The 24,036-nt window shown below is 55.3% G+C and overlaps 6 protein-coding genes across 6 annotated transcripts; 2 read left to right on the top strand and 4 right to left on the bottom strand.

Annotated features, from left to right (window-relative positions):
• Positions 1-972: 972 nt before the first annotated feature.
• IUM83_14697 (radical SAM domain containing protein) lies at positions 973-2,112 on the bottom strand (the record flags this gene model as incomplete). The annotated part of the gene is made up of 1 exon (XM_067939464.1): positions 973-2,112. The coding sequence occupies one exon, from the start codon at positions 2,110-2,112 to the stop codon at positions 973-975; it is 1,140 nt and encodes a 379-aa protein (XP_067786117.1).
• Positions 2,113-5,232: 3,120 nt separating this feature from the next.
• Positions 5,233-7,620, top strand: IUM83_14698 (Ribonucleoside-diphosphate reductase large subunit; the record flags this gene model as incomplete). Its single annotated transcript, XM_067939465.1, has 1 exon — positions 5,233-7,620. The coding sequence occupies one exon, from the start codon at positions 5,233-5,235 to the stop codon at positions 7,618-7,620; it is 2,388 nt and encodes a 795-aa protein (XP_067786121.1).
• A 627-nt stretch (positions 7,621-8,247) lies between these two features.
• IUM83_14699 (ATP-binding Cassette (ABC) Superfamily) lies at positions 8,248-10,371 on the bottom strand (the record flags this gene model as incomplete). Its single annotated transcript, XM_067939466.1, has 2 exons — positions 8,248-8,492; positions 9,852-10,371. The coding sequence occupies 2 exons, from the start codon at positions 10,369-10,371 to the stop codon at positions 8,248-8,250; spliced, it is 765 nt and encodes a 254-aa protein (XP_067786081.1).
• Positions 10,372-12,766: 2,395 nt separating this feature from the next.
• On the bottom strand, positions 12,767-14,186 carry IUM83_14700 (ATP-binding Cassette (ABC) superfamily; the record flags this gene model as incomplete). The annotated part of the gene is made up of 5 exons (XM_067939467.1): positions 12,767-12,947; positions 13,048-13,125; positions 13,208-13,347; positions 13,418-14,011; positions 14,079-14,186. 5 exons carry the CDS (start codon positions 14,184-14,186, stop codon positions 12,767-12,769), a joined length of 1,101 nt encoding a protein of 366 aa, XP_067786051.1.
• A 182-nt stretch (positions 14,187-14,368) lies between these two features.
• Positions 14,369-17,389, top strand: IUM83_14701 (putative mismatch repair endonuclease pms1; the record flags this gene model as incomplete). Its single annotated transcript, XM_067939468.1, has 9 exons — positions 14,369-14,694; positions 14,776-14,950; positions 15,018-15,482; positions 15,560-15,697; positions 15,788-16,844; positions 16,914-16,981; positions 17,062-17,142; positions 17,201-17,250; positions 17,335-17,389. The coding sequence occupies 9 exons, from the start codon at positions 14,369-14,371 to the stop codon at positions 17,387-17,389; spliced, it is 2,415 nt and encodes an 804-aa protein (XP_067786052.1).
• Positions 17,390-17,504: 115 nt separating this feature from the next.
• On the bottom strand, positions 17,505-20,224 carry IUM83_14702 (Sec14 cytosolic factor; the record flags this gene model as incomplete). The annotated part of the gene is made up of 2 exons (XM_067939469.1): positions 17,505-19,775; positions 19,874-20,224. 2 exons carry the CDS (start codon positions 20,222-20,224, stop codon positions 17,505-17,507), a joined length of 2,622 nt encoding a protein of 873 aa, XP_067786053.1.
• Positions 20,225-24,036: the final 3,812 nt, after the last annotated feature.

Raw genomic sequence — 24,036 nt, forward strand, 5'->3', positions numbered from 1 at the left:
TGGTGCCGCTGGCTGCAAGCCTGAGGGTTTCATGACCCGGACTTGCAGCAATAATTGAGAGCGCGTTGGTGGGCGCCGCGCAGTACTTGGGCCAGCGGCGGCGCTTTTCGCCGCCGCGACATGACCCAGGGCGCAAAAACATGCCGAAGCGCTGGCTGCAACGTGGGGTTCTGCCTAATCGAGTCTGCAAGCAGGGCAACCACTGGCTAGCGGTTGCCATCCAGTCGTCGCGACTTCGGAGCGTATCACACTCGCCGCGGCGGGGTCACAGGAATAAGATGACCATCAGTTTGGATCGCGATCCAAACGGCGGCTCTGAGCCACGTGGGGACACTGTGGGGACTGTGGCCCGGCGAACAGCTTTTGCTGGCACACAGCGTGTGTGACATGCTACGAGCACCACCACCAAACGTGCCATGACCTGTACTCGGAAGGAAACAATTTTTTTTTTTTATTCGGTGATGGAGGGCGCCAAGAGCGCGGAGAGCTCAACAGCAAAAATAATCGCCGCAATGCCTCTCCCACCCGCTGTCGAAGCAACAGCCATGTTGAAATCGCCCACCGATTTTTTTGTACTAGGATAGGCCAAGGGCGGACTGACCGAGGCTTGGAAACTCCACAAGTTGGAATCGTTAAAAAAAATGCTCAACCGACTGCCCCGACGTTGTAGGCAAGCATCTTCCAGCTGTATCGCTTTTCGGCCTTCAACTCGTTCGGCTGCATTTGGACACTCATCTTTTGCAATAACCACAGTACCACGAGTCGTTATTAGCGCGATTAGTTTGTTGCCACTCGGCGAGGGCTGACAGTGGGCACCGGCACCATTTCGGCTGCATTTTACGTTCATTAGCATTGAGTGTTTTTAGTTGCTTCTCTCTTCATTGTACATTTTCAAATGGCAAGCAGCACGCGCAGCGCCAAGTGATATCAACAACTGTATTCATGCATGCAAGAGGTGAGGACATCTAGTGTCTACGGGATCACCTCCACCGAGTTGTTGTACTTCGGGTACTGGAGGTCCTCCAACTCGATGATACCCTGCGCGATGGCGCTCTCCACGTCCGGCTGGATGTCTCGCATGCACTGGATCAGGTGCCTCACGGTCTGACACACGGCGAGGAAGCCTTCCTCACCCCACCACATCGTCTTGTTCGCGTACAGGCATCGGCCACCGCAGATGTCCTTCACATCGCAGCTCAAGCACAAGCCCCCGATCTTGATCGAGTCGCGCACCTTCTCCGGGGTGAAGTCGGCGTCGTTGATGTGGGCCAGATCGTACTGCAAGTCGCTGTCCGGCGCGATGGGGCACGCGGAAATGCCACCTCCCGTTCGCACGTTGAACGCGTCACGACCCGATCCACAGCGCAGCGTGGCCTTCTCACCAGTTATCAAAGTGTGCAATAGCGGCAGGAAGGGCGCAATGCCCAGCAACTTCTTCTCGTTCAAGAGCGTGTCGCGGAAGTACTTGGACAGTTTAGTGATCGACGGGTTGTACACTTCGTCGCGCCACTTGAGGAAGCCGCCGCGGTCTTCGTATCCAGCGTACATGGGGGTGCTCCACTGCGCGTCCAGCTGCCAGTGCACGTGGTCGAAGATGCCGAGATCGAAGAGGTCCTTCACGTCCTGGTAGATGTCGCCGCTCACGTGGCTCACCGTCATTCGGGCGATCAAGTCGCCCGTGAAACCATTTTTGCGGATCAGATATCCGTTGTCGATGGCTTGGCGCCAGGTCCCGGCGCCGCGGTTGGCGTCGGTGACCTTCTCGCCGCCGTCAACAGAGATCAAGATAGTGTCCATCTTGTTGACCACCGCGGTAGGCGTGCGGTTGAGCTTGGTGCCGTTGGTCTGCAGCACGAACTTGGTATTCTTGCCTTCGTGCTGCGCCATCACCTTCTTGATCTGCCGCAGCTGCAGCAGCGGCTCGCCGCCATAGAAGCAGATGGCGAACGGCTCCTGCTCGTTCTTGAGCGGAGTCGTGAGCTTGTCCAGAGCGTCCACCTTGTACTTGCAGTCGAGAGGGTCGATCAGGTCCTCGATGTCCAGCTCCTCGGACGACCCGCAGTACGTGCAGGCTAAGTTGCAGCGTTGGGTCAGCGTCAAGAAGTACAACATGGCAATGAACAGGAGTGAGCGCAATTTGGGAGTGGCATTGATCTTGGAGGCCCAAGGTGCACGACATGCAGCATGGCTTGCTTGCCAGCCAGTAACAGCTCCACACTTCTATATGACCACCATGGTCGTCGCATCCATGCTGACGTACGCCAACATCGAGCAACATCCGGCGTCAGATTCAGACGACCTTCGCGTGACATTACCGCTTCAACGACATCGTTTCGGTGTCTCGAGCTGTTGGGCAGCCTGGCCAAATCTTGTGTTCATGTCCAGGATGGCACTAAGGCCTTATCACAAAACGGAAGAGATTGGTGGTGTAGGAAAATCACCACCAAGACCTATCACTATGACAATACGTCCCACGTGGAACTATTCCGTGTGCTACGATATATTAGATCTACTCAATAGCGTGGGCAGCGCCAGATTCGCGATCAGTACTCGCCGTATGAATAATTTAAGAAAGATATGTGGCATTGATATGCCGTCGTCGCATTCTACGTTTGTACTGAATAGATGTCGTGCCCAAGCACCTCTGGCAGCAAACTGTGTGTCATTCCTCAACTCCTCTCGTCCAGTTCAAGTCGACCGCTCAATGTCTTACCCTGCCGTAAACGCTGCCGGTGACTTCATGGGCAGGCTTAGCACGAACGATTATCTTATGCACCCTTATCATGCTACCTCCTAATTCAAAAGGCTCCTGTAGGTGTCCTAATAGGACAGGACACAGCCTCTAATCACGGCGTGTCCTAATAGGAAAGCTTCTAGTAGCTACCAGTTGGTGTCCTAATAGGACAGCTCTTATTCAACACGTTCTAGTGTCCTAATAGGACAAATTCCAGGAGCCAGTTTACTCTTGTCGTAATAGAACAGCTCTCAATCGTCTCATTTGTCCTAAAGTTATCCAAATTACGGAACGATTTACAAGTAATATTAGTACAGAGAATTTTTGGACAATAGGACAGTTTAGGACACGTGTTATCTTTTACGAAAACACCTCTTTATTCTCTAAATGATCGCCAAGATTGGCGCTTTAACTCGCTAAATGGACGACGTAATTTATGTAGGGTTCCTTGAGCCTTCACATCCATTTCTCAACCAACCACATTCCTCGTCCAACACCCTCAGCCACGCGAGTGATGATTCTGAATTGAGGCAACCGATATTAGTACTGCGATTTCTATCGTTACTCCCTTGCACTACACATGTTGGTTATGGTGATAAAACTGCGGAGGGCGTTGTGGAATGGCTTCCAAAATTGCGGACAACCTGAAGAGACTGCAAAAACAGTACCCTGGCGATGCTGACAAGGGCAACGAGAACGAAGGATCTCGCCTACTATATGGGAACTGTATTCTTGTTTTTTTAGCGTTTTTAAAGTACACAGTGCAGTTAATCTCCAGAGTTTCATGCACAACCTCATCAGGACAATACCACCACGGTGGGAAAACGTCCTGCACTCTCATTGCCGTGACGAGACGAACAACCCACTCTACAAAACGCACATACGATATGCATCCATAGCAACTAGCGTGGGAATCAGTACATAATCGCATCAGAGGCTAGCTACATGTAGTTCTGTAAACTGCGTTGCACTACCGTACCTCACAAATGAAATGCTTAACAACTAAATTGCCATTTTGCCAAATCGGCCCAATTCTTTCTGAAATGTTGCTATTTCTTAACACCAAGAGAGCGTTTTGGAACCAAGTCTAACAATAGGTTTTGTACGCAGCTCCAGGCTTACTTCCTCATTTCGCGGCCACGATGAAGAAGTTCCTGCTGCAAGATGACTCGAACGCGAGCTGGGTCAAGGCGCAAGAAGCACGCGCTGACCAAAACGCTTTGAATGGTCATATTCGACGCCAAGCATTTCCAAAACTATAGCGGACATTGCTAGATACCATTGATCTCAAAGCTGCGGAAGCCAGGATCAAGCAGAAATAGCTCTACAGGCTTTGTGGCGATGTCGTTCAAGGATGTTATCGATGCTGTTCTCGCGACGATAGATGTCGACGATGGAAAGCCATCTCGACCAACTCGTGCTTCCGCCAAATGTTACTGTACTTTCACTCTGAAGGATCGCTCGGCTGCTATTTTATACTTCCTCTACCCTTTGCTTGAGAATATGGACGCAGAAGCCACCTGTCGCGTATTTGGCGTTCACTATACAACATTCTCAAACTGGACTACAAACTCCTCGTACTATTCAAAATGGATCCCTTTTCTGGAGAATATGACTGTGCGCTCTGTCCTGCCATCGATTCCGACTGAGTTTACCTCACTTATTAATTTGCCCGAGCTCTCATCTCCAGAACAAACGGCTGAATCGTTCGAGCAAGGAGGACATCTGCACATTTACTTTGAAATTTCGTAGCTGAATCTTAACAGGAAGAAAGCATATTTGCAATCTGAGAGCACCTCTTCACGTTAAGAAAAATGCAATTCATGATTTCGCCAAACCATTTTATTTGTGAGGTACGGTATCGTGGAAGTGAGGCTCATCTTGGGGGCGAAGGGATACAGTAATGTCCTCAAACCATTGAAACACTCGGTGAAGAAAGTTGATGGTGAAATCTTCACTCTTGCTGCAAGGCAATTAAATCGATGCAGCTCGTCTGCTATTTCTTGCTAGCTCCACGCTGTACTCGCGACAGCTTTATGCTTGCGTAGCTAAAGTCCATCTGCTTTTATCGTATCTTTCGCTTCAAGCGACTGGTGGCAGGTGCTTCGCGCTCCTAACATACCAGCAACGTCTCTAACCTCCGAGTCCACGCATGTAGCCGTCAGCGTTCACCAAGCCAAGAAAAAAAAGTTGCCGCTCATTGGCCAGCGGCACACTGGTTTCAAAGCGCTTTTGGCGCCAAGGTCTGGAGGGCAATTCAAAAACCCCGCCAAAAACCCTCCGCAGGAAGATGAGCTAGGTGCGATCCAGCCAATGGCGCGCCTCCACTCGGATCTTTTCCTCCAATCAGCCGCCCTAGCCCGTACCGTCCTCCAGCCGAGCCTCCCGCCAACCGACGTCAGTCCCGAATCCGCCGCTCCGAGCTCAAGCTAGAGAATTCTCTAACCGCGGGCAACAAGTTTAAGCTAGTGTTAAACGAGAAGATCCCGTAAACAATCATGTACGTCATCAAGCGCGACGGGCGCCAGGAGGACGTCAAGTTCGACAAGATCACGGCGCGCATCACCAAGCTCTGCTACGGGCTGAACCCGGACTACGTGGACGCCATCAAGATCTCGCAGAAGGTGGTGGCGGGCGTGTACCCGGGCGTGACCACGTCGGAATTAGACGAGCTGGCGGCCGAGACCGCGGCCTACCAGAGCACGCAGCACCCGGACTTCTCCCGGCTGGCGGCGCGCATCGCCGTGTCCAACCTGCACAAGAACACGAACAAGGTCTTCAGCGACAACATCGAGCTCTTCCACAAGAACGTGCACGAGAAGACGGGCGCGGCGGCGCCGCTCATCGCTGATGACGTATACGCGCTCGTGATGGCGCACAAGGACGAGCTCAACTCGGCCATCATCCACGACCGCGACTTCGAGTACGACTACTTCGGGTTTAAAACACTCGAGCGCGGCTACCTCTTCCGCGTAAACGGCAAGGTGGTGGAGCGTCCGCAGCAAATGATTATGCGCGTGGCGCTGGGCATCCACAAGGCCGACATCCAGGCCGCGCTGGAGACGTACGAGCTCATGTCGCAGAAGTTCTTCACGCACGCGACGCCGACGCTGTTTAACGCCGGAACGCCGCGTCCGCAGCTGTCCTCCTGCTTCCTATTGGCCATGCAGGACGACTCCATCGAGGGTATCTATGACACGCTCAAGCAGTGCGCCTGCATCTCCAAGTGGGCGGGGGGTATCGGCATCAGCATGCACAACATTCGCGCCACCAACAGCTACATTCGCGGCACCAACGGCTCCTCCAACGGCATCATCCCCATGCTGCGCGTGTTCAACGACACGGCCCGGTACGTGGACCAGGGCGGCGGCAAGCGCAAGGGCAGCTTCGCCATCTACCTCGAGCCCTGGCACGCCGACGTGTTCGAGTTCCTGGACCTGCGCAAGAACCACGGCAACGAGCTGCACCGTGCCCGCGACCTGTTCTACGCGCTGTGGGTGCCCGACCTGTTCATGAAGCGCGTGGAGGCCAACGGCAAGTGGAGTTTGTTCTGCCCCAACGAGGCCCCCGGGCTCTACGAGTGCTGGGGGGACGAGTTTGAGAGCCTCTACGACAAGTACGAGCGCGAGGGCCGCGCCCGCAAGACCATCAACGCGCAGCAGCTGTGGTTCGCCATCCTGGACGCGCAGATCGAGACGGGCGTGCCCTTCATGCTCTACAAGGACGCGGCCAACCGCAAGTCCAACCAGCAGAACCTCGGCACCATCCGCTCCAGCAACCTGTGCTGCGAGGTGATGGAGTACACGTCCCCCGACGAGGTGGCCGTGTGCAACCTGGCCTCCGTGGCGCTGCCCAAGTTCGTGGACGACGGCGTGTTCGACTACCAGAAACTCTACGAGGTCACCAAGGTGGTGACCCGCAACCTCAACAAGGTCATCGACGTCAACTACTACCCCGTGGCCGAGGCGCGCAAGTCCAACATGCGCCACCGCCCCATCGGCATCGGCGTCCAGGGCCTCGCGGACGCCTTCATCCTCATGAACTACGCGTTCGAGAGCGAGCAGGCCCGCGAGCTCAACAAGAACATCTTCGAGACGATCTACTACGCCGCCGTCGAGACGTCCATGGAGATTGCCAAGGAGCTCGGCCCCTACGAGACGTTCCAGGGCTCGCCGGCCAGCAAGGGGATCTTCCAGTTCGACATGTGGGGCGTCACCCCGTCCTCGGGTCTCTGGAACTGGGCGGCGCTCAAGGAAAACGTGGTCAAACACGGTCTTCGCAACTCGCTGCTGGTGGCCCCCATGCCCACGGCTTCCACGGCCCAGATCCTAGGCAACAACGAGTCCATCGAGCCCTACACGTCCAACATGTACAACCGCCGTGTGCTGGCCGGTGAGTTCACGATCGTGAACAAGTACCTGATGAAGGAGCTCATTGAGCTGGGCATCTGGACACCCGACGTGCGCAATCAGATCCTGAACGACGGCGGCTCCGTGCAGAAGGTGAAGGCCATCCCCGATCACGTCAAGGAGAAGTACAAGACGGTGTGGGAGATCAAGCAGAAGGCAGTACTGGACTTGTCGGCCGACCGCGGTGCCTACATTTGCCAGAGTCAGTCGCTCAACATCCACATCGCCGACCCGACCATCAGCAAGCTCACGTCGATGCACTTCTACGCCTGGAAGAAGGGGCTCAAGACCGGCATGTACTACATGCGCGGACGCCCGAAAGCCGACGCCATCAAGTTCACTGTGGACAAGCAGGGCCTCGACCTGCAGCGTGCCAAGGAAGAGGCTGCCACCGTCGCTGCGCCACCGGCACCTCAGGTCGAAACTGTGGCTCGGGCAGGCGACGACGAGGATGAGTGCCTGGTGTGTGGCGCCTAAGCGCTGGAAAGTGTGGACAACTAACAATGATAGCTGGTATCATAGTGCAGCTAGCAAAGCAGTTGTACCGCACGTTTCGTAGGAAGTATAAAACGAAAATATAGCCCCCCAATATTGTGCTGAATTTCTTATCAATCATTCTCATCAAGCAAAGAGGCTATCAGCGTATACTTTCAGGTGTTGAAGGCTTGCTTCAACTTGAAGCACTCACGATCAACTGTAGGAAGATGTAGGGAGATGTACCGGTACTGTAAGTTGATTTTGGTTTGTGGTTTTCAGCTTCGACAAAAATCCACACAAAGGATTAGATTGAAGGCCATGATCAATGATCATCTATCATATCATATGATCGATTCATATGTACGAGCAAGATGTCCCGCAATTCAAACGCCACGAAATTTGGATAATGAGGGCTATATCGCCAACAGTTCATCCATCAGTAACGACAGCTGCATTATTGAACGTGTCACGTGAACTTTGCGGGCGGTTGACGTTTTTTGCTCCAACGTGTAGCATGTCTTGTTTGATAAAAGACAGAAAAATAATGGCGGCACGAATACTTGATCGTAATGTTGCTTTTTACAAAACGTTAATAAAGAGACTCACTTACTACGTAGTACTTGCAGCTTAGCGGCGACGGTGCCGGTTGAAGCGTAGGAACAGCACGCCGATGACAAGGATTTGCAGCACCACCGAGTAGCCCGCCAGGATGATCATGTCCTTCACGACGTTGACGTTCTCCATGCCGTAGTTCTTCAGCAGGGCCCATGCCTCTTCCGTGTTTTCCTGGGAGAAATGCTCGTACATGAACGACTCGAACGAGTACGTGTGGAACGCGATGTAGTAGCCCCACTTCCAGTACACGGGCATATCTGAGAACGGCACCATGAAGCCTTCGCACAGCATGAACATACCGAACAGACCGGCGCCCAGGGCAATGCCCATGATGTAGTGCGGCACGGCAGCACCTAGCAAGTGCATCAGGGACTCGGCGGCGATCAGCGACAGCGTCAGGTTCAGCAGGAATGTGGGGAACGAGTTCACGTTGGCCAGGAATACGACGATGACAGACGCCAACACGGAGATGAGGAAAATACCAGGTAACGCGGCCAGCAGGTTGGACATTGTGTAGCCCGTGAGTGACAACGCGTACGACCGCATCTCTCGCTCCATGACGGTGCGGTGCTCCAGAAGAGCAGGCAGAGCTGCGACGGACATGAACACTAGGAAAGCCTGCACGTAGAAGAGCAGCGGCACCATCGATATGTCCTTGATGCCCTTGTTGGAACTGAGGTACATGGTACCAACCATGAGCGACAGCAGCACGTACATGAGCACGCGCAGCCAGAACACACCCGGATGTCTCCAGTTGTTGGTCATGTTACGCTTCACCAGCACGACAAACTGGTCCATGGGCCACGGACGCATAGCCTTCAGCAGTTCCGGGTTGGCCAGGTTATCCCGACGAGCGCGGTCACGCACCACATCGGCACGGAGACGCTGCGGCTCGGCGCTTTCCTTGAGCGCACGGGTGAAAGGATCCAGCTTGAGCCCCTCGTGGAAGTTTGTGTTAACCAAGTGAACGAAGTACTCGGCCGGGTTGGTGTACATCGGGCACACATAGCCCATCGAGAAGAAGTGGGCAATGGCAGCGTTGGTGGGTCCGCTGTAGACCAGTTCGCCGCCACTCAGGATGATGAGGTTGGTCAGCATGCCGTAGATCGACGACGAAGGCTGGTGGATAGTGCACACGACGTTCTTTCCGCCCTCCTGACACAGCCGCTCGATGTACTGCATGACGCCGCGCGCCGAGGATGAATCCAGACCGGAGGTCGGTTCATCCAGCAGCAGCAGAGCTGGGTCCGACAGCAGCTCCAAAGCAATACCCAGACGCTTCCGCTGACCCGACGAAATGCCCTTGTGGAACACGTCGCCGACACGGGCGTTGGCACACGACCGCAGTCCCATAGCGTCGATCACATCTTGAACTCGAGCCTCACGCTGCACGGGGGGCATGTGGCCGGGTAGACTCAGACCCGCACCAATCTGCAATGTTTCCAAAACCGTAAAAGCTCCCAGGAACGCCATGTCTTCCGACACGTAGTTCATGATGGAGTGGAAGGTGCGCAGGTCACGCGGTTGGCCGTTCACTTCAACCAGTCCTTCCAGGTGCACGCCCGAGCCTGCCGACGGCACTCGGTCTGCGAGCATGTCCAGCAACGTCGTCTTACCGGCACCCGACGGACCCAGAATGGCCGTCAATTCACCGGGACCCGATCGCCCCCAAACGTTGTTGAGAATCTTGCGGGGTTGTTGGCGCTCGAACTGCGCCTCCAAGGCGGAGGGGCCCGACCCGCGCTTGGAGGTGCGTCCGAGCTTCTTCTCCTTGGGCTGAATGAAGTACGAAATGTGCTGCCAACTGATGGAGCACGTCTGCAACGCCGCGCGTTGGCGGAACCCCTCGGTGGACAGCTCCGAGTTCTGGTCGAACAGCGCCACCTTGGGCTTGACCGGGACCTTGTCATTGCTGAAGGCGTGCGGGGCCGGCCCCTTCGCCGTATCGAGGTTACCGTACGACGCACCGGGCGACAGGAGGCCGCTGTTTTCGAGTCGCGCGCGACTGCGATCGAGGTCGTTGCGGGACATCGGCGCTCCGAGCACCGCCGTGGGCTCCGACCCGTCGGAGCTCATGGGCGTGTGGCTCGAAGTCGAGACCTGTCGGAGCACGGGCGGCCTGCTGTCCGAGTTCATCGTCCGAGGCGAGATCGAGTCGACAACGATGTCGACGAAATTCCACGCGGGGCTGTCTCGGAGACGGTCTTTTCCGTTGTGAACGGCCTCACATCATCGGCCGGGGTTGTGTTCGTGAATTTCTCCTATCCGTCTTACCGTTTGGTAAAGACTCTGTCAGCTGCCATGACAGGGAGAGTACGCGGTGATCGCCAGATGCCCCTGGACAGTGCGCCACTCCCGACACCTGGACGCAGCGTCGCGACGCTGCATCGCGCGTAGACTTGGCGCCCAGATCGCCCGAGATTGGCACGGTCTCACCTTGGCGCCTGTCAGGTTGGAAGGCTCGGTGTCGAGTTGGTCGAGTTGACCCGCCCTGTCGTTACAGGAGCCCAAGCACATCAAACGACGGTGGCGGGAGGGGTAGAGGCACACGTTGAACGGCGGGCTGGCCTGCTCAACTCGGACGGATCACGGACAGATTGACGCCAATACTTGGGACTCCCGGACGCGCCGGCATCTCTTCCCATGGGAGGAGATGCTGGCGCGAAAGCGCTCAACCCCACCAGTACCATGAATAAATTGGAGTCGTCGATAAGATAAGAACGAAATGTTTGCGGTCGTGACTTACGTTCGCAATACTAAGCACCGTAGGGTGCTGCGCGAGGGGAAGAATGCCCGTGCCAAGATGGCGGATGGATTCGCTCGCAGTTGGCGTGAGCGATTGACACCTGGCTCCAAAGGTGTGCACCTTGGGCCAGTCACTGCATCAACTGACGATCATCCGTTCGCAGTGAGCAGTTGGAGTGGGAATTTCGCACTCCTACTGCTCCACTAATCGGTGCCACTGCCCGTTGGTATGGATGGTATGGTAGTCCACCCATCGATAGAGCCATGCATGTAGTACTGTATTCGTGTTCGTCTCCAGCAAATTCGTGGTGGCAGTGCGTTGTTGCCGAGAGTCCTCTTTAGCGTGGCGTCCTTCGCCTAGCCGGCATTCTTTCGCATTACAAATCGAGGCGAGTTCAAGCCTGTGCATTCGATGCACTGCATTACATGTAATACACGCTGCATTGACATTGCATGATGTGACCTGTGGTCACCCCGAGATTCGAGCCGGAGGGTCTACGCAAGCACCGACGGGTACTGTACAGCTACATACACAATACATTTGCATGACGCGTGACCGACACGATCGCCTGTCGACGACGAGAGGCTCGAGAGGCCCTGGGTGGTAAGCTTTTCGTTTTCGTGGTCTGGGTGAAGCGTACAGTACCGAGTTTTGATCGGGACGGCTCGTCCGCAATGCAGCACGCCCGCCGCACTGTCCAATACGTGTGCACCTCTCGCCCGTGTCCTTGCTGCTCTTGACCTGAGCTTCAGGTTCCTCCCGTCGGGAGGGACACTCACATCGTCAGGTTGTCTTCCCATCAAGGGCCCCGAGCCTCTGAACTCGATGTGGCTGTTCCATTGGCACTTCCCAACCTCGACTAGAGCTGTTGCTGGGCGATGACAGATTGATCCCGGCGAGCTCTCTTGGCGAGAGGTTGTCCGTGCGCGGTGCGGGGAGTCCTTGGTCACTTTGAGCCAATACATGTATGTACTGTTTGCAGGGAGACCGCAGCATCCCGCTAACCGCGTTGTTGGCAACAACTTATTCAACAAAATGTTGCAGTGGCGGCCACTGTGGCCCGGGTCACTCTGCACATCCGAAAGAGCTGCGTAAATTGAGCCTCAAGGGATGGCGCTCAGTTCGTGTTTCTTTGCGAGGTCAGCACGACGTGTGTGCGGGCAGATTCCAGCGGTCTTCAAAGTTGAAGGCAAGACTCTTGCTGCAAGAGGGTCAAGCAGAATGTGCTCCGCTGGAAAAAGGTTGTTGGTTTCCACGGTTGAGCCGGGGTTGGTACATGTGACTCCGCAAGTAATATGTATGCCAACATTCGGCCTGAAAGTCACGTCCATTCCGCTGCGGCCTCCTGTGCTCACTGGGCCAGTGACTGGCCACACGTCGGAACACAGTCCATGTTTTTCACCATTGTGCAAATCTTCGTCAAGTTCCGTGCTCAGACCGGCGGCACAAATTATCGGGGCTCTTGATCTTATCGACGGTGTGATAAGACCACAACCAAAATTTGCTGCGGGCAGGCGTTGTCTAGCCGTGGAGTTACTCGTTCCGGCTTGCAAGCGTTGAATTGAGACTCAACCTCGACTATCTCTACATGTAATCTCCAGGTTTTATTGACACCGATAGTCTGAGTGCTCGTGCGGAACGCGTCTGCGATATCTAGCTGTTTATCACAGTGGATCCTTCACGCTGCTTGTCTAAGGGGGCACGACCTCCTCGAGGCCGAGTTCTTCCAAAATGCCTTTATATCCGCATTGCTGGGGGGGACTGTTTGATCCACCCACAGTGGAATCACAACCGAGGCTCTAGCGTCTTGAGCGAGTACAGGCTCTTGTCCTCCTCCGCGAATTCAAGACGTTTCTGTGCCTTCAGGAGCATGCGCATCTCACGCTGGTTGTCTTCGTCAATCTTCAGCCCCTTGTCGATCTGCTTGAACGCATCCTTCTCATCCATATTCAGCACCGTAAAGTACCTAAAGCAGCAGAGTAGCAGATTATCCAACCAAATGTGAGCAGTGAGGATGCAAATTCAAATCAGTCTGCCACACAGAGGCGAGGAAACAATTATCGCACCCGCTGTGAGACTTGCGTTCGCCACCGTCGACGACAGAGTGAACAAACACCTCCACCTCTACCTCCAGACGATAGCGCCTGCAACACCAGCACGGAAAATGCCGTTCTTAGTCAGCATCGTAAAGGCTCCGACCCGGGCAGCTGATCGATCGGCACTCACCGAACGTTCACGACGCGGGCGCGCGCCGTGACCACGTCCGAGACGGAGATCGGGAGCTTGAACAGCACGCGGTTCATGGCGATGGTGACCATCTTCTCCGACTTGGTGAAGTTCTGCGCGCAGTAGAGCGCAGCTCGGTCCTGCATCACGAAATGGTTAAATAACCTTTTTCCACCACGGCCACCACCACTACAGGGCTCCACCCATTACCATCCAGGCGAGCAGGTCTCCTCCGAAGACCGTCTCGTTGATGTTGAGGTTGCGGGGCAGGAACCAGTTGCGCACTTCGATCTCCGTGTCGCTCACGGCGACGTACTCGCTCTTGGTCTCGCCCGGGAGCAGGTCTGCGTTGCCGATGAACGGGATCGAGTCCACGGCGTCCTGCTCCTTCATCCAGCGCTTGGCCAGCTCCCGGCGCTTGTGGGCCAGCTCCCGCATCTGCAGGCAGTAGTCGGCCCTCTCGGCGTCGAAGAGCTGCGGGAGGCCCCTGCGCGGCCGCCCGAAGCGGTTGATGGCCACCATCGTGATGATGGCGTCGTGCGTGTGCTGGAAGGCGCCCGAGGGCACGTCGTGCCGGTAGCCGCTCACCTGCACAGCCATGGACGAGCTGCTGAGCCCGATGACCTCGCCCTCCACGCGCACCAGGTCGCCGTGGAACACGGGCTGCACCAGGTCCACGCGGTCGAACGAGATGGTGGCGGTGGGGCCCAGCGACACGCGCGACGAGATGGTGCCGGCCAGCACGTCCATGAGCTCCAGGATGGGGCCCGTGCGCAGCCACCGGCCCTTTTGGCTCTCGTCGCCCTGGCGCCATGACACAAAGGTTTTAATCAACTGGCAGCGGTCGGTAGAGCAGCCTGTCGGTGCGTACGATGATGTCGGTGAAGGCCAGCCGCGTGTCCTTGGCGCGCACTTGCGCGGGCATGCGGCGCATGCGCCACAGGTCCTGCGCCGAGCCCAGCAGCTTCTTGAGCACCATCGGTAGCTAGTCGGTCACTTCACTCTAATGTGGCTCGAGGCGCGGAGCCCAATCTAATAGAGTGCGCAACCCAATTTAACGAGTGCGGAATTCGAAGCAGCTGTTTTGGGTGGACGGGTGTTCGTGTTTTGGGTTGTGCGCATTTTTGGCGCGTTGAACCATCACTCTCGATTCCGCACTCGATGGCGCACGCGGCAGCGGGGAAGCCTGTGGCGGCGCCGGCGTCGGCCCTGCACGTGCTGGACCGGCGCGACGTGCAGCGCATATGCAGCGGCCAGTCGGTGGTGGACCTGGCCACGGCCGTGAAGGAGCTGGTGGAGAACGCGCTGGACGCCGGCGCCTCGCAGATCGAGGTGAAGCTCAAGGAGTTCGGGCGCGACGCCTTCGAGGTCAGCGACAACGGCGCCGGCGTCACGCGCGAGAACTACGCGTCGCTGGCGAAGAAGCACTACACCAGCAAGATCAGCAGCTTCGAGGACATTGAGACGGTCGCGTCCTTCGGCTTCCGGTACGGCGGGGACATACTTACATGGATATCTTTCTGCGCAATTTTTTCACTTATTATTTTTATTAAATTATTATTATATAGGGGTGAGGCGCTGAGCTCGATATGCGAGCTAGCGGCGAGCTTCTCCGTGTGCACGAGGACGCAGAACGAGGCGGTGGGGGCGCTGCTGGAGTACGACACGAGCGGGCAGCTGGTGAAGGAGACGAAGAAGGCCAGGCCCGTGGGGACCACCGTCTCGGTAGAAGAGCTCTTCAAGGTGGGGAGAGGTCGCTAGAAAAGGGTGAAGAGAGTGTGGTTTTAATATTTTTATGGCCATTTTGTAGCCGCTGGCGGTGCGACACAAGGACTTCCAGCGGAACATTAAGAAGCACTATGCCAAGCTGCTTAAGGTGCTGCAGGCGTACGCTGTGAGCTGCGCGAACGTCAAGATCTGTGTGTTCAATATTACCGGAAAGAACGCCAACCGCCACGTGGTGCTGGCTACTCAAGCACACCAGACAATGGGGGAGAATATTGCCAACGTTTTCGGCACCAAGTTCTTCAGGACGATGCTGCGTGTGGACTTCGAGCTGCGTGGCACTTTGAAAGTGGAAACAGGAGATAAGGGCGGCGACAGTGCGGATGACAGTGATAGTGAGCAGAAGAGCTCTGCAATGGAGGAGGATAATTCGAGCGGACAGACGCGCACGGTGGAAGGCTTCGTGTCGAAGGTTGGCGCTGGTGTCGGTCGAAGCGATAATGATCGCCAATTTTTCTTTATCAACGGACGGCCATTTGATCTGCCAAAGGTGAGTGTGTGTGTGCTGAATCGACTTTTGATTTGGGTTAGAAATGCTAACGCTATCTGCCGGTTTTGTGCTATTAGCTGGCGAAGACACTTAACGAAGTGTGGCGGCAATACGAAATGAAGCAAAAGCCAGCTTGTGTACTGAACTTCCATCTTCCTCTTGGTGAATACGATGTGAACGTTACTCCCGACAAGCGTGAGACGTTTGTGAAGCACGTACGTGACTTGGCGTACTCCAGGATCTACGTTTGATACAACGGTGGGTGCCTAACCGTCAGCATTACTTCTGTGTACGCTGCGTTTCAGGAAGCGGAGATTATTGATGCCTTCAAAACCGGCCTAAACAAGCTCTATGAGCCAAGCCGAGGAACGTTTACAGTTCAACCATTGATGACAGCGTTTGCCCGAACCACGAAAACTGAAGAATCGAACAACAAGTCTCCCTCGGTCACACCAAAAACGGATACTTCCGAGCAGCCTAAGCCTCAGATGGAACGTGCACCAGCCGTTGAAACCCGAGCTGAAGATGAAAGTGAAGAGGAAGTAACGCTGATAGCCACTCCAAACGAATCTTCCCAAGCAAATAGGGCTGAACCTGAGCCGCCAAAGCATGTAATTGTGGAAGTTCTTCAGCCCCAAGTCCAACGGGATAGAAACGCAGGGCGTGCGCCGGACAAGCATAAGCAAAGTGAGAAGCAGAAAACTGCGTTGTCACCGAAGACCAGTCCTGCCTCCCCACCATCCTCCCCTGAGCCGGTCGTGTTGGACTTGCGGAAGGCCGCCAAACGGCAAAAACTATATTCCCCTCTACCAACAGAATCAACTCCTTCCGCGCTGGAGGAGAATGTATGGTCGTTTGACGAGATGGTCAAACAGAGACAACAATACTTCGAGGAAGAAGTGGAGTATGAGCGAAAGCGAAAGACAAACCATCTCAAGGTCCCGAAGACCTGCTCAACGTCCGTTGATGGCGCTATTGAAGCAGACAATGAGGTAGCTGCTGCTGCCTTGCAGCGGGTCCTCAAAAAAGAAGATTTCAAGCGAATGGAGGTGCTTGGCCAATTCAATCTTGGGTTTATCATCGGCAAGCTTGATAACGATCTCTTTATCATCGACCAACATGCAAGCGATGAAAAATTCAACTATGAAACGTTGCAACAGACAACGGTGATGCATCAGCAGCCTCTTGTCCGACCGCTGATGCTGGAGCTGACAGCCGGAGAAGAAATGGTCATCTTGGACCATCTGAATGTGTTCGCCAAGAATGGGTTCACGTTTTTGGTAGACAAAGATGCACCTGCTACAAAAAAGTTGAAGCTGCTCTCATTGCCGTTCACTAAGCACACGCAGTTCGGCACTGAAGGTAAGCCACTGTTTGTTTGTTACTTTTCAAGTTCATGTTGACTTAGTGAGCTTAATAATGTTTCGACAGATATTCGAGAACTGGCGTCGCTGCTGATGGACGCCCCGCTGAATCCGGCAACTGTCCGCTTACCAAAGGTGCATTTTCAGATATGTTCATGATGTGGATCAAGGAATCGGCGTCCTTCTGACAATTTGCTTGTGTTTTACGTCCAAAGGTGATGGCAATGTTTGCTTCGCGAGCTTGTAGAAGCTCTATCATGATTGGTACAGCTCTTCACAAGGAAGAAATGCAAAAGGTACGTGGTGTAGGGATAATGCATGGGTGATTCCAAGGGCCTAACATCTTTGGGGCAGATTGTTCGCAACTTATCTGGCCTGGATCAGCCTTGGAACTGCCCGCATGGGTAAGTACTGCTGTACCTACAGTACTCGTACATATACTTCATATTGATCTTGGTGACGAGGTTTTCACGTGACTTTTTTAACAGGCGCCCAACTCTCCGCCACCTAGTCGATCTCATGCATCTCGAAGGCAGCAACTAAGGCCGTGTAATCAAGGGAGCAAGATTAACATTGATTTCGACTAGCGCGTGAGTGCGAGCCACTTCGAAGTAAGGCTATGTGAATAATTATCTAGCTGTGTTGATAAGCAGCTCAGTTAAGGCAGTGTACCGTTCGGTAACGTTGGCGAGACGTTGTTGGATCCCGGGGGTGGTAACTGCTTCTGATACTTTTCGCGGAGTTTGTTGTAGGCATCGACGAGGACTGGGTCGTGAACATCGCCGTGATAGTTGGCGTTAACAAACTCCGTCCACTCCCGAATGTCGTTTTCTTCGGGCGAGTGGGTAAAACATCCGCCCTCACACTGGCACTCACCGCCGTATTCCTTCGGTAAATTTTCTGGTGCCACAAACTCCAGCAAAGCCTTCGTTATGTCTTTCTGCCCACGTAGTACGTGAATGCGTTCTCTTGTCTTCGGGTTGACGAGCGGAGACACAAGTTTCCAGATGAGATTGAACCAAGCTGGTGGGTTGATAATGAATACTTGATACACACGCTCAGGGTTGTACGTGGCAATCACCTCGCCCCACTTCTTCGTGTAGTTGACCACGTCGCTCGACATATCAGCCATAGATATACCCTTGATATCGTAGATTTTGAGCATGTTTCCATCCGGGAATTCACGCGGGTCGACAACATTCCACATGAACTCCATCATGCGCACGTGGTGCATAATTGCTTCATCTTCCGTCACTCCCCGAGCCGTGAAATCGTGCAGCGCCTTCCGTTGACCGCCAAGAAACTCGTAGGAGATGAGGTGACCCTGTCGATCCTTTTTGTGCAAGAAGTGTGTGAAACACTCCTTCATGTCGGTGAACACGTGCGACGGACGCAGCAAAATCGTGTCCACATCATTTTCCTTCCGCCATTTCATTGTGGCGGCGTAACGCTCCTTCGCTTCCTCGACATCACCTTCACAACCGGCCAAGAAGCGAGTATTCACTCCAAGATCTTCTCCATGCTCGTCGTCGTCATCGCCTTCCGACGAGCCTTCACTCTTGCCCATCGTGATGCTGACACATTCAACGCGCAACTGCTGCGCCCGAGAAAACCTTCTGGTCGTAAGGAGCAAGCTAATACGCTCGTGGAAGCGAGTGAGGAACAACACGAGAGCAGACAGCCACGCAAGCAGCTCGAATGAACCATTGTCCATCGAGTTCATGACTGCAGCCACCGCTGCTAGGAACGAGGTAAGACCCCAGAATCGTCGATTCGTCTCCTCCGAGCATTCCACACTCCCCGAAGCATTCTCCGTCTTAACGGCAACATGCAACACGTGGTCATCGCGTGGGCCGTTCCCTAAAGGCTCGGCTTCTACCACAACCGGTGGGCGATCCTTCTTCCCACGGGTGAGCATTTCGCACGAGTAGAGCGCGGTACCATTAGCGGAAGGACCGTTCACGTAGAAACGGAGAATACTTGAGGGATACATCTCAACCTGGAAAGCTTCACCAACAGCAGGGTTGCTGCTGATAACAGATTCGGGGAGTGACGACTCGTGCTGAACGGTGACACAACTAATAGAGTTGTCCTCAGGCTGAGGACCGCGTTGCAGCTTGAAGAGTGCGTCTTGGAAGAGCTGCATCGCTTTGCGCAAGGTAACCGCAATCTCCGTACATTGTTCGGGAGTGCGTGCCCGCACACGGAACACTCGGCCGTCCGAGCGGATCACTGTAAGGATCCGCGGGAACTGGTCGTTCACCTCGATATGCAAGATATCCGACAGATGAACCGACGATCGCACCTCACCCAGCGCCATTGCCGACAACGGAGCCGAGTCGTCATCACTAATCGATCCGGTAGCCTTGAAGCACAGCAACTCTGCCGTCGTCAGCATGAAGATCCTCCACTTCCAGAGCGCCACATTTGCACTCATACGCCGACTTGCAAGGGATCGTCCTCCCATCGTGAACGTGCCCAGGTACAAAATCTCGTCCATCGTGTTGTCCTGTTCCTCCAACAGGCAGCTGTACAAAATGCCGGGCATGGCACTGGAGCTGCTGCTCACGAGCCCGCTGCCTAGCGTGTTCAGGTTGAAGCTGCCGCGACCACCGGCATCTGGCGTGGAGACCATCATGTCCATTTCTTTACTTGAGTCCGGTGGCGTCAACGGGGCCAGCGGCGCCGGCATCCTCTCCCCTATAAGCGGCGACAGTTCCGGGTCGCTCTCTCGCTCGCCATAGTTGGGGTTGGAGTTCTGCCTCGATCTCGAGTTCTTCGGGCTGCGGTATCCCGCTCGGCGCTGCACCAGCTGCCTCGTGCACAGGTCGCACACGCGCACCTCCTTCATGATGCCCAAGTGGGGAAGTGGCACCTGGTTCTTGCTGTGCACGCCACACACGGCCAGTCCGCAGTTCCGGCACCGGTGCTGTGTCAACCCCACACAGCATAATCAACCCCGTCAGCATTCTAATAAACCCACCTCTAACTGTTGAAAAACCCAACAAAAAGTCTAATAAAACCCACCCGGAGCCGCAAAAGCCGGAGAGGAACATTGCACACGTGACATTTGGAGTCGGCGCCGCTGTGGGGCGCCATAGCCGCGTCCAGCGACCGCTGGCTGCTGAAGTCCGCGGCCGTGGGCCCCGCCGCGTCGTCGGCGCCGCTCACGGGCGCGCTGTTGCTCTTGAAGTGCGCCAGGAAGGCGGCCTTGCGGCGCTGGAGCTCTTCGACCACGGACGGCTCCGCGTCTCCGGCGCTGGGCGACGCCGGGGACGGCAAGGCGGACGCGGAGGAGGAGGGCGCCACGTCGGGCGCGCGCTCGCGGGAGGTCTCGCGCAGGAAGCGGGGCATCGCGATGCGTTCGCCGGCCCCCATGGGTGGGTGGGTCGGGCTCAGCTGCTGGCGCTTTCCGAGTCGAAGTGTGAAGTGACGAGAGCTGGGCGGAACGTGCACACTGGGCGACTCGGGATAAACCCGCGGTGGACGATACCCTCCGTATGTTTCTCAGGACCGAATAACGGGACTTTCACAAGAAAATACTGTGATGTGTATGGGGACAATGCCAAATCGTGTGACTGTGATATCTAGTGTGATAAAAGTTGTGATTTTATATACGTTAGTAGAATCTGCTGTACCGAGTCTGTTTGTTTAGGTGGAGTGTATCATCGTAGACGAATAGAAAAATGCTTGGATTCAGTCACGTCGTCATGTCTCATGTAAACTTAAACGAGATTATGATGCTAAAGTATCTCCACATTTGGACAGTCTCCGATCACGCGTCGAAAAAGTGCCGGAGCCCCAGTTTGGCGCCGCTGTTAACTTACCTGCGCCTGCGATGCTTTCCAATTGTCCACGAGGGCCGTGTAGACGACTATCGCGTCGCGGAGTCGCTCGCGGCGTTGTTGATGCCCAGCTGGACGGATACCCACGGTCCGCTGTTTACGACGTACAGTCAGTCGACTAAAGTCCGTAATTCCCCAGCCAATCGCAGACCGTACCTTCTGGCTTTTCAACCAATAACAAGAAGGTAGCGATTAAGTCGGCACCACTTCAACTTGTGTCCGTTCAACCGCTCGACCTGCTCTTCCGGCACTTTCGTGTCGGCATTCCCCTGCTGAACCGCTATACCTTCGGCGGAATAAGGCTCCGCAATGCAAGAACGCTCGTCTCTCTCTCTCTCTCTTGACCAAATTCCAGCTTGATCGTCAGCGCCGTGGCGTCGCAACTAGTGCGATCCGTCGACAGCTTGTCCTTATCCTGCCAAGTCCGCGACTCGCGGCTTCGTAGCACTGCGCACTGACCGAAACATCCAATGCGGATCGACGACTAGTGCAGACGGGGGCCGACCTGCTTGCGATGATCTCTGCGCCACCGCATGTCCGCTGAGAGAAAGAGAGGGCGGCGCCGCTAGACGATCTCAACCGGACCTCCTCACCCGGAGCAGCCAGGCATTGCGTCCGGACGTGCACGAGCGCTCTGGCGTCGCAGATACAGCCAGCGTCGGCCATTACACGCAAACGCGACTCGCCCGCCACCTCCCAGTGCGTTGCCGATATCCCATGGGTGTGCGCGCCTGTGAACGCGCATAGCCTTCTTGACGCGAGTGTGAGTCCCCGCCTCAAGAACGTTAAAGCTACAGTCCAGCAACCCAGGAGCATGTGGTGCCACCTTGGTCATAATGACGACCTCTTCCTGATACCTTCGCGCGCGGGGCGCAGATATTGTCGGAGGGGAGCCCGTGCTGCTACCCACGTAACGCTCGACGTGCGCTTGCTTGCTGGCAGCCATCATTCCGCGGAAGAAGCCTCGTCCCCGACCGGCAGACGTAGCCGGCTCCGGGGCGCGTTGGCAGCTCCATCCGCTGGGCTGTAGTCAGCGCCACCACCAAGCATGCGCGTCTTCTGCGATTGCGGTCATACTGCGAGTCGTAACCAGCTCGCGTAGACAGGGTCGTTCCAAGTGGGGGGCATCGGAGTCTATCAAGGGGCGAACGCAGAGGGAACGACGCAAGTCGTGCGCCTTTCGGCGAGGTTGAAACTTCCAGCATAGTGCAAACGGTGGCTTGGGTGACAGGTGTCACCGACGTTGCACCATTTCTCCGTTCAACATGCGAGGGAGACACGGGAATTCCATGGCCGATACCTGCACCTCTAGCAACACGCCGCTCACACCAACACCGTACGAAGCTTCGGGCGACGAGGCTTCCAGCACTTCGTCTGGTATCGGACACGCCATCGACAACGCAGACCTCGACACTGGGCACGGGTGCAGCCTGACGACACCTAAAAGTGAGCTCATGTCTCCTTCAAATGTCGTCGAGGCGCACTACGGGTGTTTGGAAACGATCACGGTTGAATGTGACGCACAACGGGGAGGCAGCGCAGAGAGTAAGGGCAAGCCCAAGTCATTCGACTTCACAGCAGAGTTCGAATCCGCTCAGCGTCGCCAGCGACGCTCTTTGCAGCAGTGCTGCATTAGTTGGCAGCACGTTTCGTACATCATCCATCCTAAGAAACGCTGGCTGTCTGGACGGTTCAGCAGCTTAACCCAGCAGCGGCGTGTTGAGCTCGAACGTCAACAACAACCTCGCAAGATTTTGAGCAACATTTGGGGTAGGTCAGGGCCTGGAGACCTCACCGCTATCATTGGACCCTCTGGAGCTGGCAAGACTACGTTACTCGACATTCTGGCTGATCGAGTGCCGCCTGGAGGGCCCGGCGTGCGCGTCGAAGGTATCGTGGACGTAAATGGCCAACCTCGAAACCCTCGCAGCTTCCACTTTATCATGAACTACGTTTCCCAGGACATGGCGTTCCTCGGGTCCTTCTCGGTTTTGGAGACATTGCAGATTGCAGCAGGACTGGGGCTACCGAGTCACGTCCCCGTACTTACTCGTGAGTCACGAGTACAGGACGTAATTGACGCCATGGGTCTGCGATCGTGCATGCACGCCAATGTTGGCGATATCTTCCACAAGGGGATTTCGTCTGGTCAACGCAAAAGACTCGGTATTGCTGTTGAATTGCTCTCGGACCCGGCATTGATACTGCTCGACGAGCCAACGTCAGGTCTCGACGCCTCATCAGCTCGAAGCGTGATGCAGCATATCGAACGACTCTGCCAAGAAGACGGCAAGAACGTGATATGCACCATTCACCAGCCCTCGTCCTCAGTTTTCGAGATGCTGACAAATTTGGTAATTCTAAGCAACGGCGAGCTTGTGTACTTCGGCCCCGCAGCAGCAGCGCTCACTCATTTTTTTGCCATGGGATACGTGTGTCCGATGTACTCCAATCCGGCTGAGTACTTTGTCCACTTGGTGAATGTGGACTTTCATCCGGGATTGCGACTTGGTCCATTCGTACGAGCACTAGAAGACGGAACGGAGCCACAGCGACTGCGTGTTGACATTGCGCGAGATCGCTCCATGCGGGATGTGAACCTCATCAACTACGCGATGCTGAGAGCATTGCGACCATCAAGACTCGACCAGTTCTGCGTGCTTTTGCATCGAAACCTGGCCAATAATTGGCGCCACCCCGGTGTATTTTGGCTACGCGTGCTCATGTACATCTTGTTGTCGTTCATGGTCGGCACCATGTACTTGAGCTCGAACCAAGAAATCACGAGTTCTTCTATGGTGCCGCTGCTCTTCTACGTCCAAGCCTTCCTGGTTTTCATGTCCGTCGCAGCTCTGCCTGCTTTGATGGAGCAACGAGCCGTGCTAGAACGTGAGGTGCGCTCCAACTCGCTGCATCTCGCGAGCTACACAACGGCAAACCTCCTCGCAGCTTTACCCGGCATCATGCTCATCTCGTTATTGGCGTCATTTATCGTCGTCTACTTCGCTCACGTGCACTCGTTCGGGTCCTTCTTCGTAAACCTCACGCTCTCGCTCGTCACCGCCGAATCCATGATGCACTTGCTGGGTGCTGCCGTGCCGCACTACATCATGGGCATTGCTCTGGGTGCTGGACTCTTCGGCATGTTCATGTTGTGTGAAGGCTTCATGGTGCCGTTCGCTGCGATTCCTACCTACTGGAAATGGGGCTACTACCTCGCGTTCCACACGTATTCGTTCGAGTCGTTCATGTACGAGCACTTCTCCCAGGAAAACACGAAAGAGGCGTGGGAGATACTGAGAAACTACGGCATGGAGAACGTCGACGTCCTCCGCAACATGCTCA

This window comes from Phytophthora cinnamomi (assembly GCF_018691715.1).
Source record: "Phytophthora cinnamomi strain GKB4 chromosome Unknown Contig71, whole genome shotgun sequence".
NCBI classification, from domain to species: Eukaryota; Oomycota; class Peronosporomycetes; order Peronosporales; family Peronosporaceae; genus Phytophthora; species Phytophthora cinnamomi.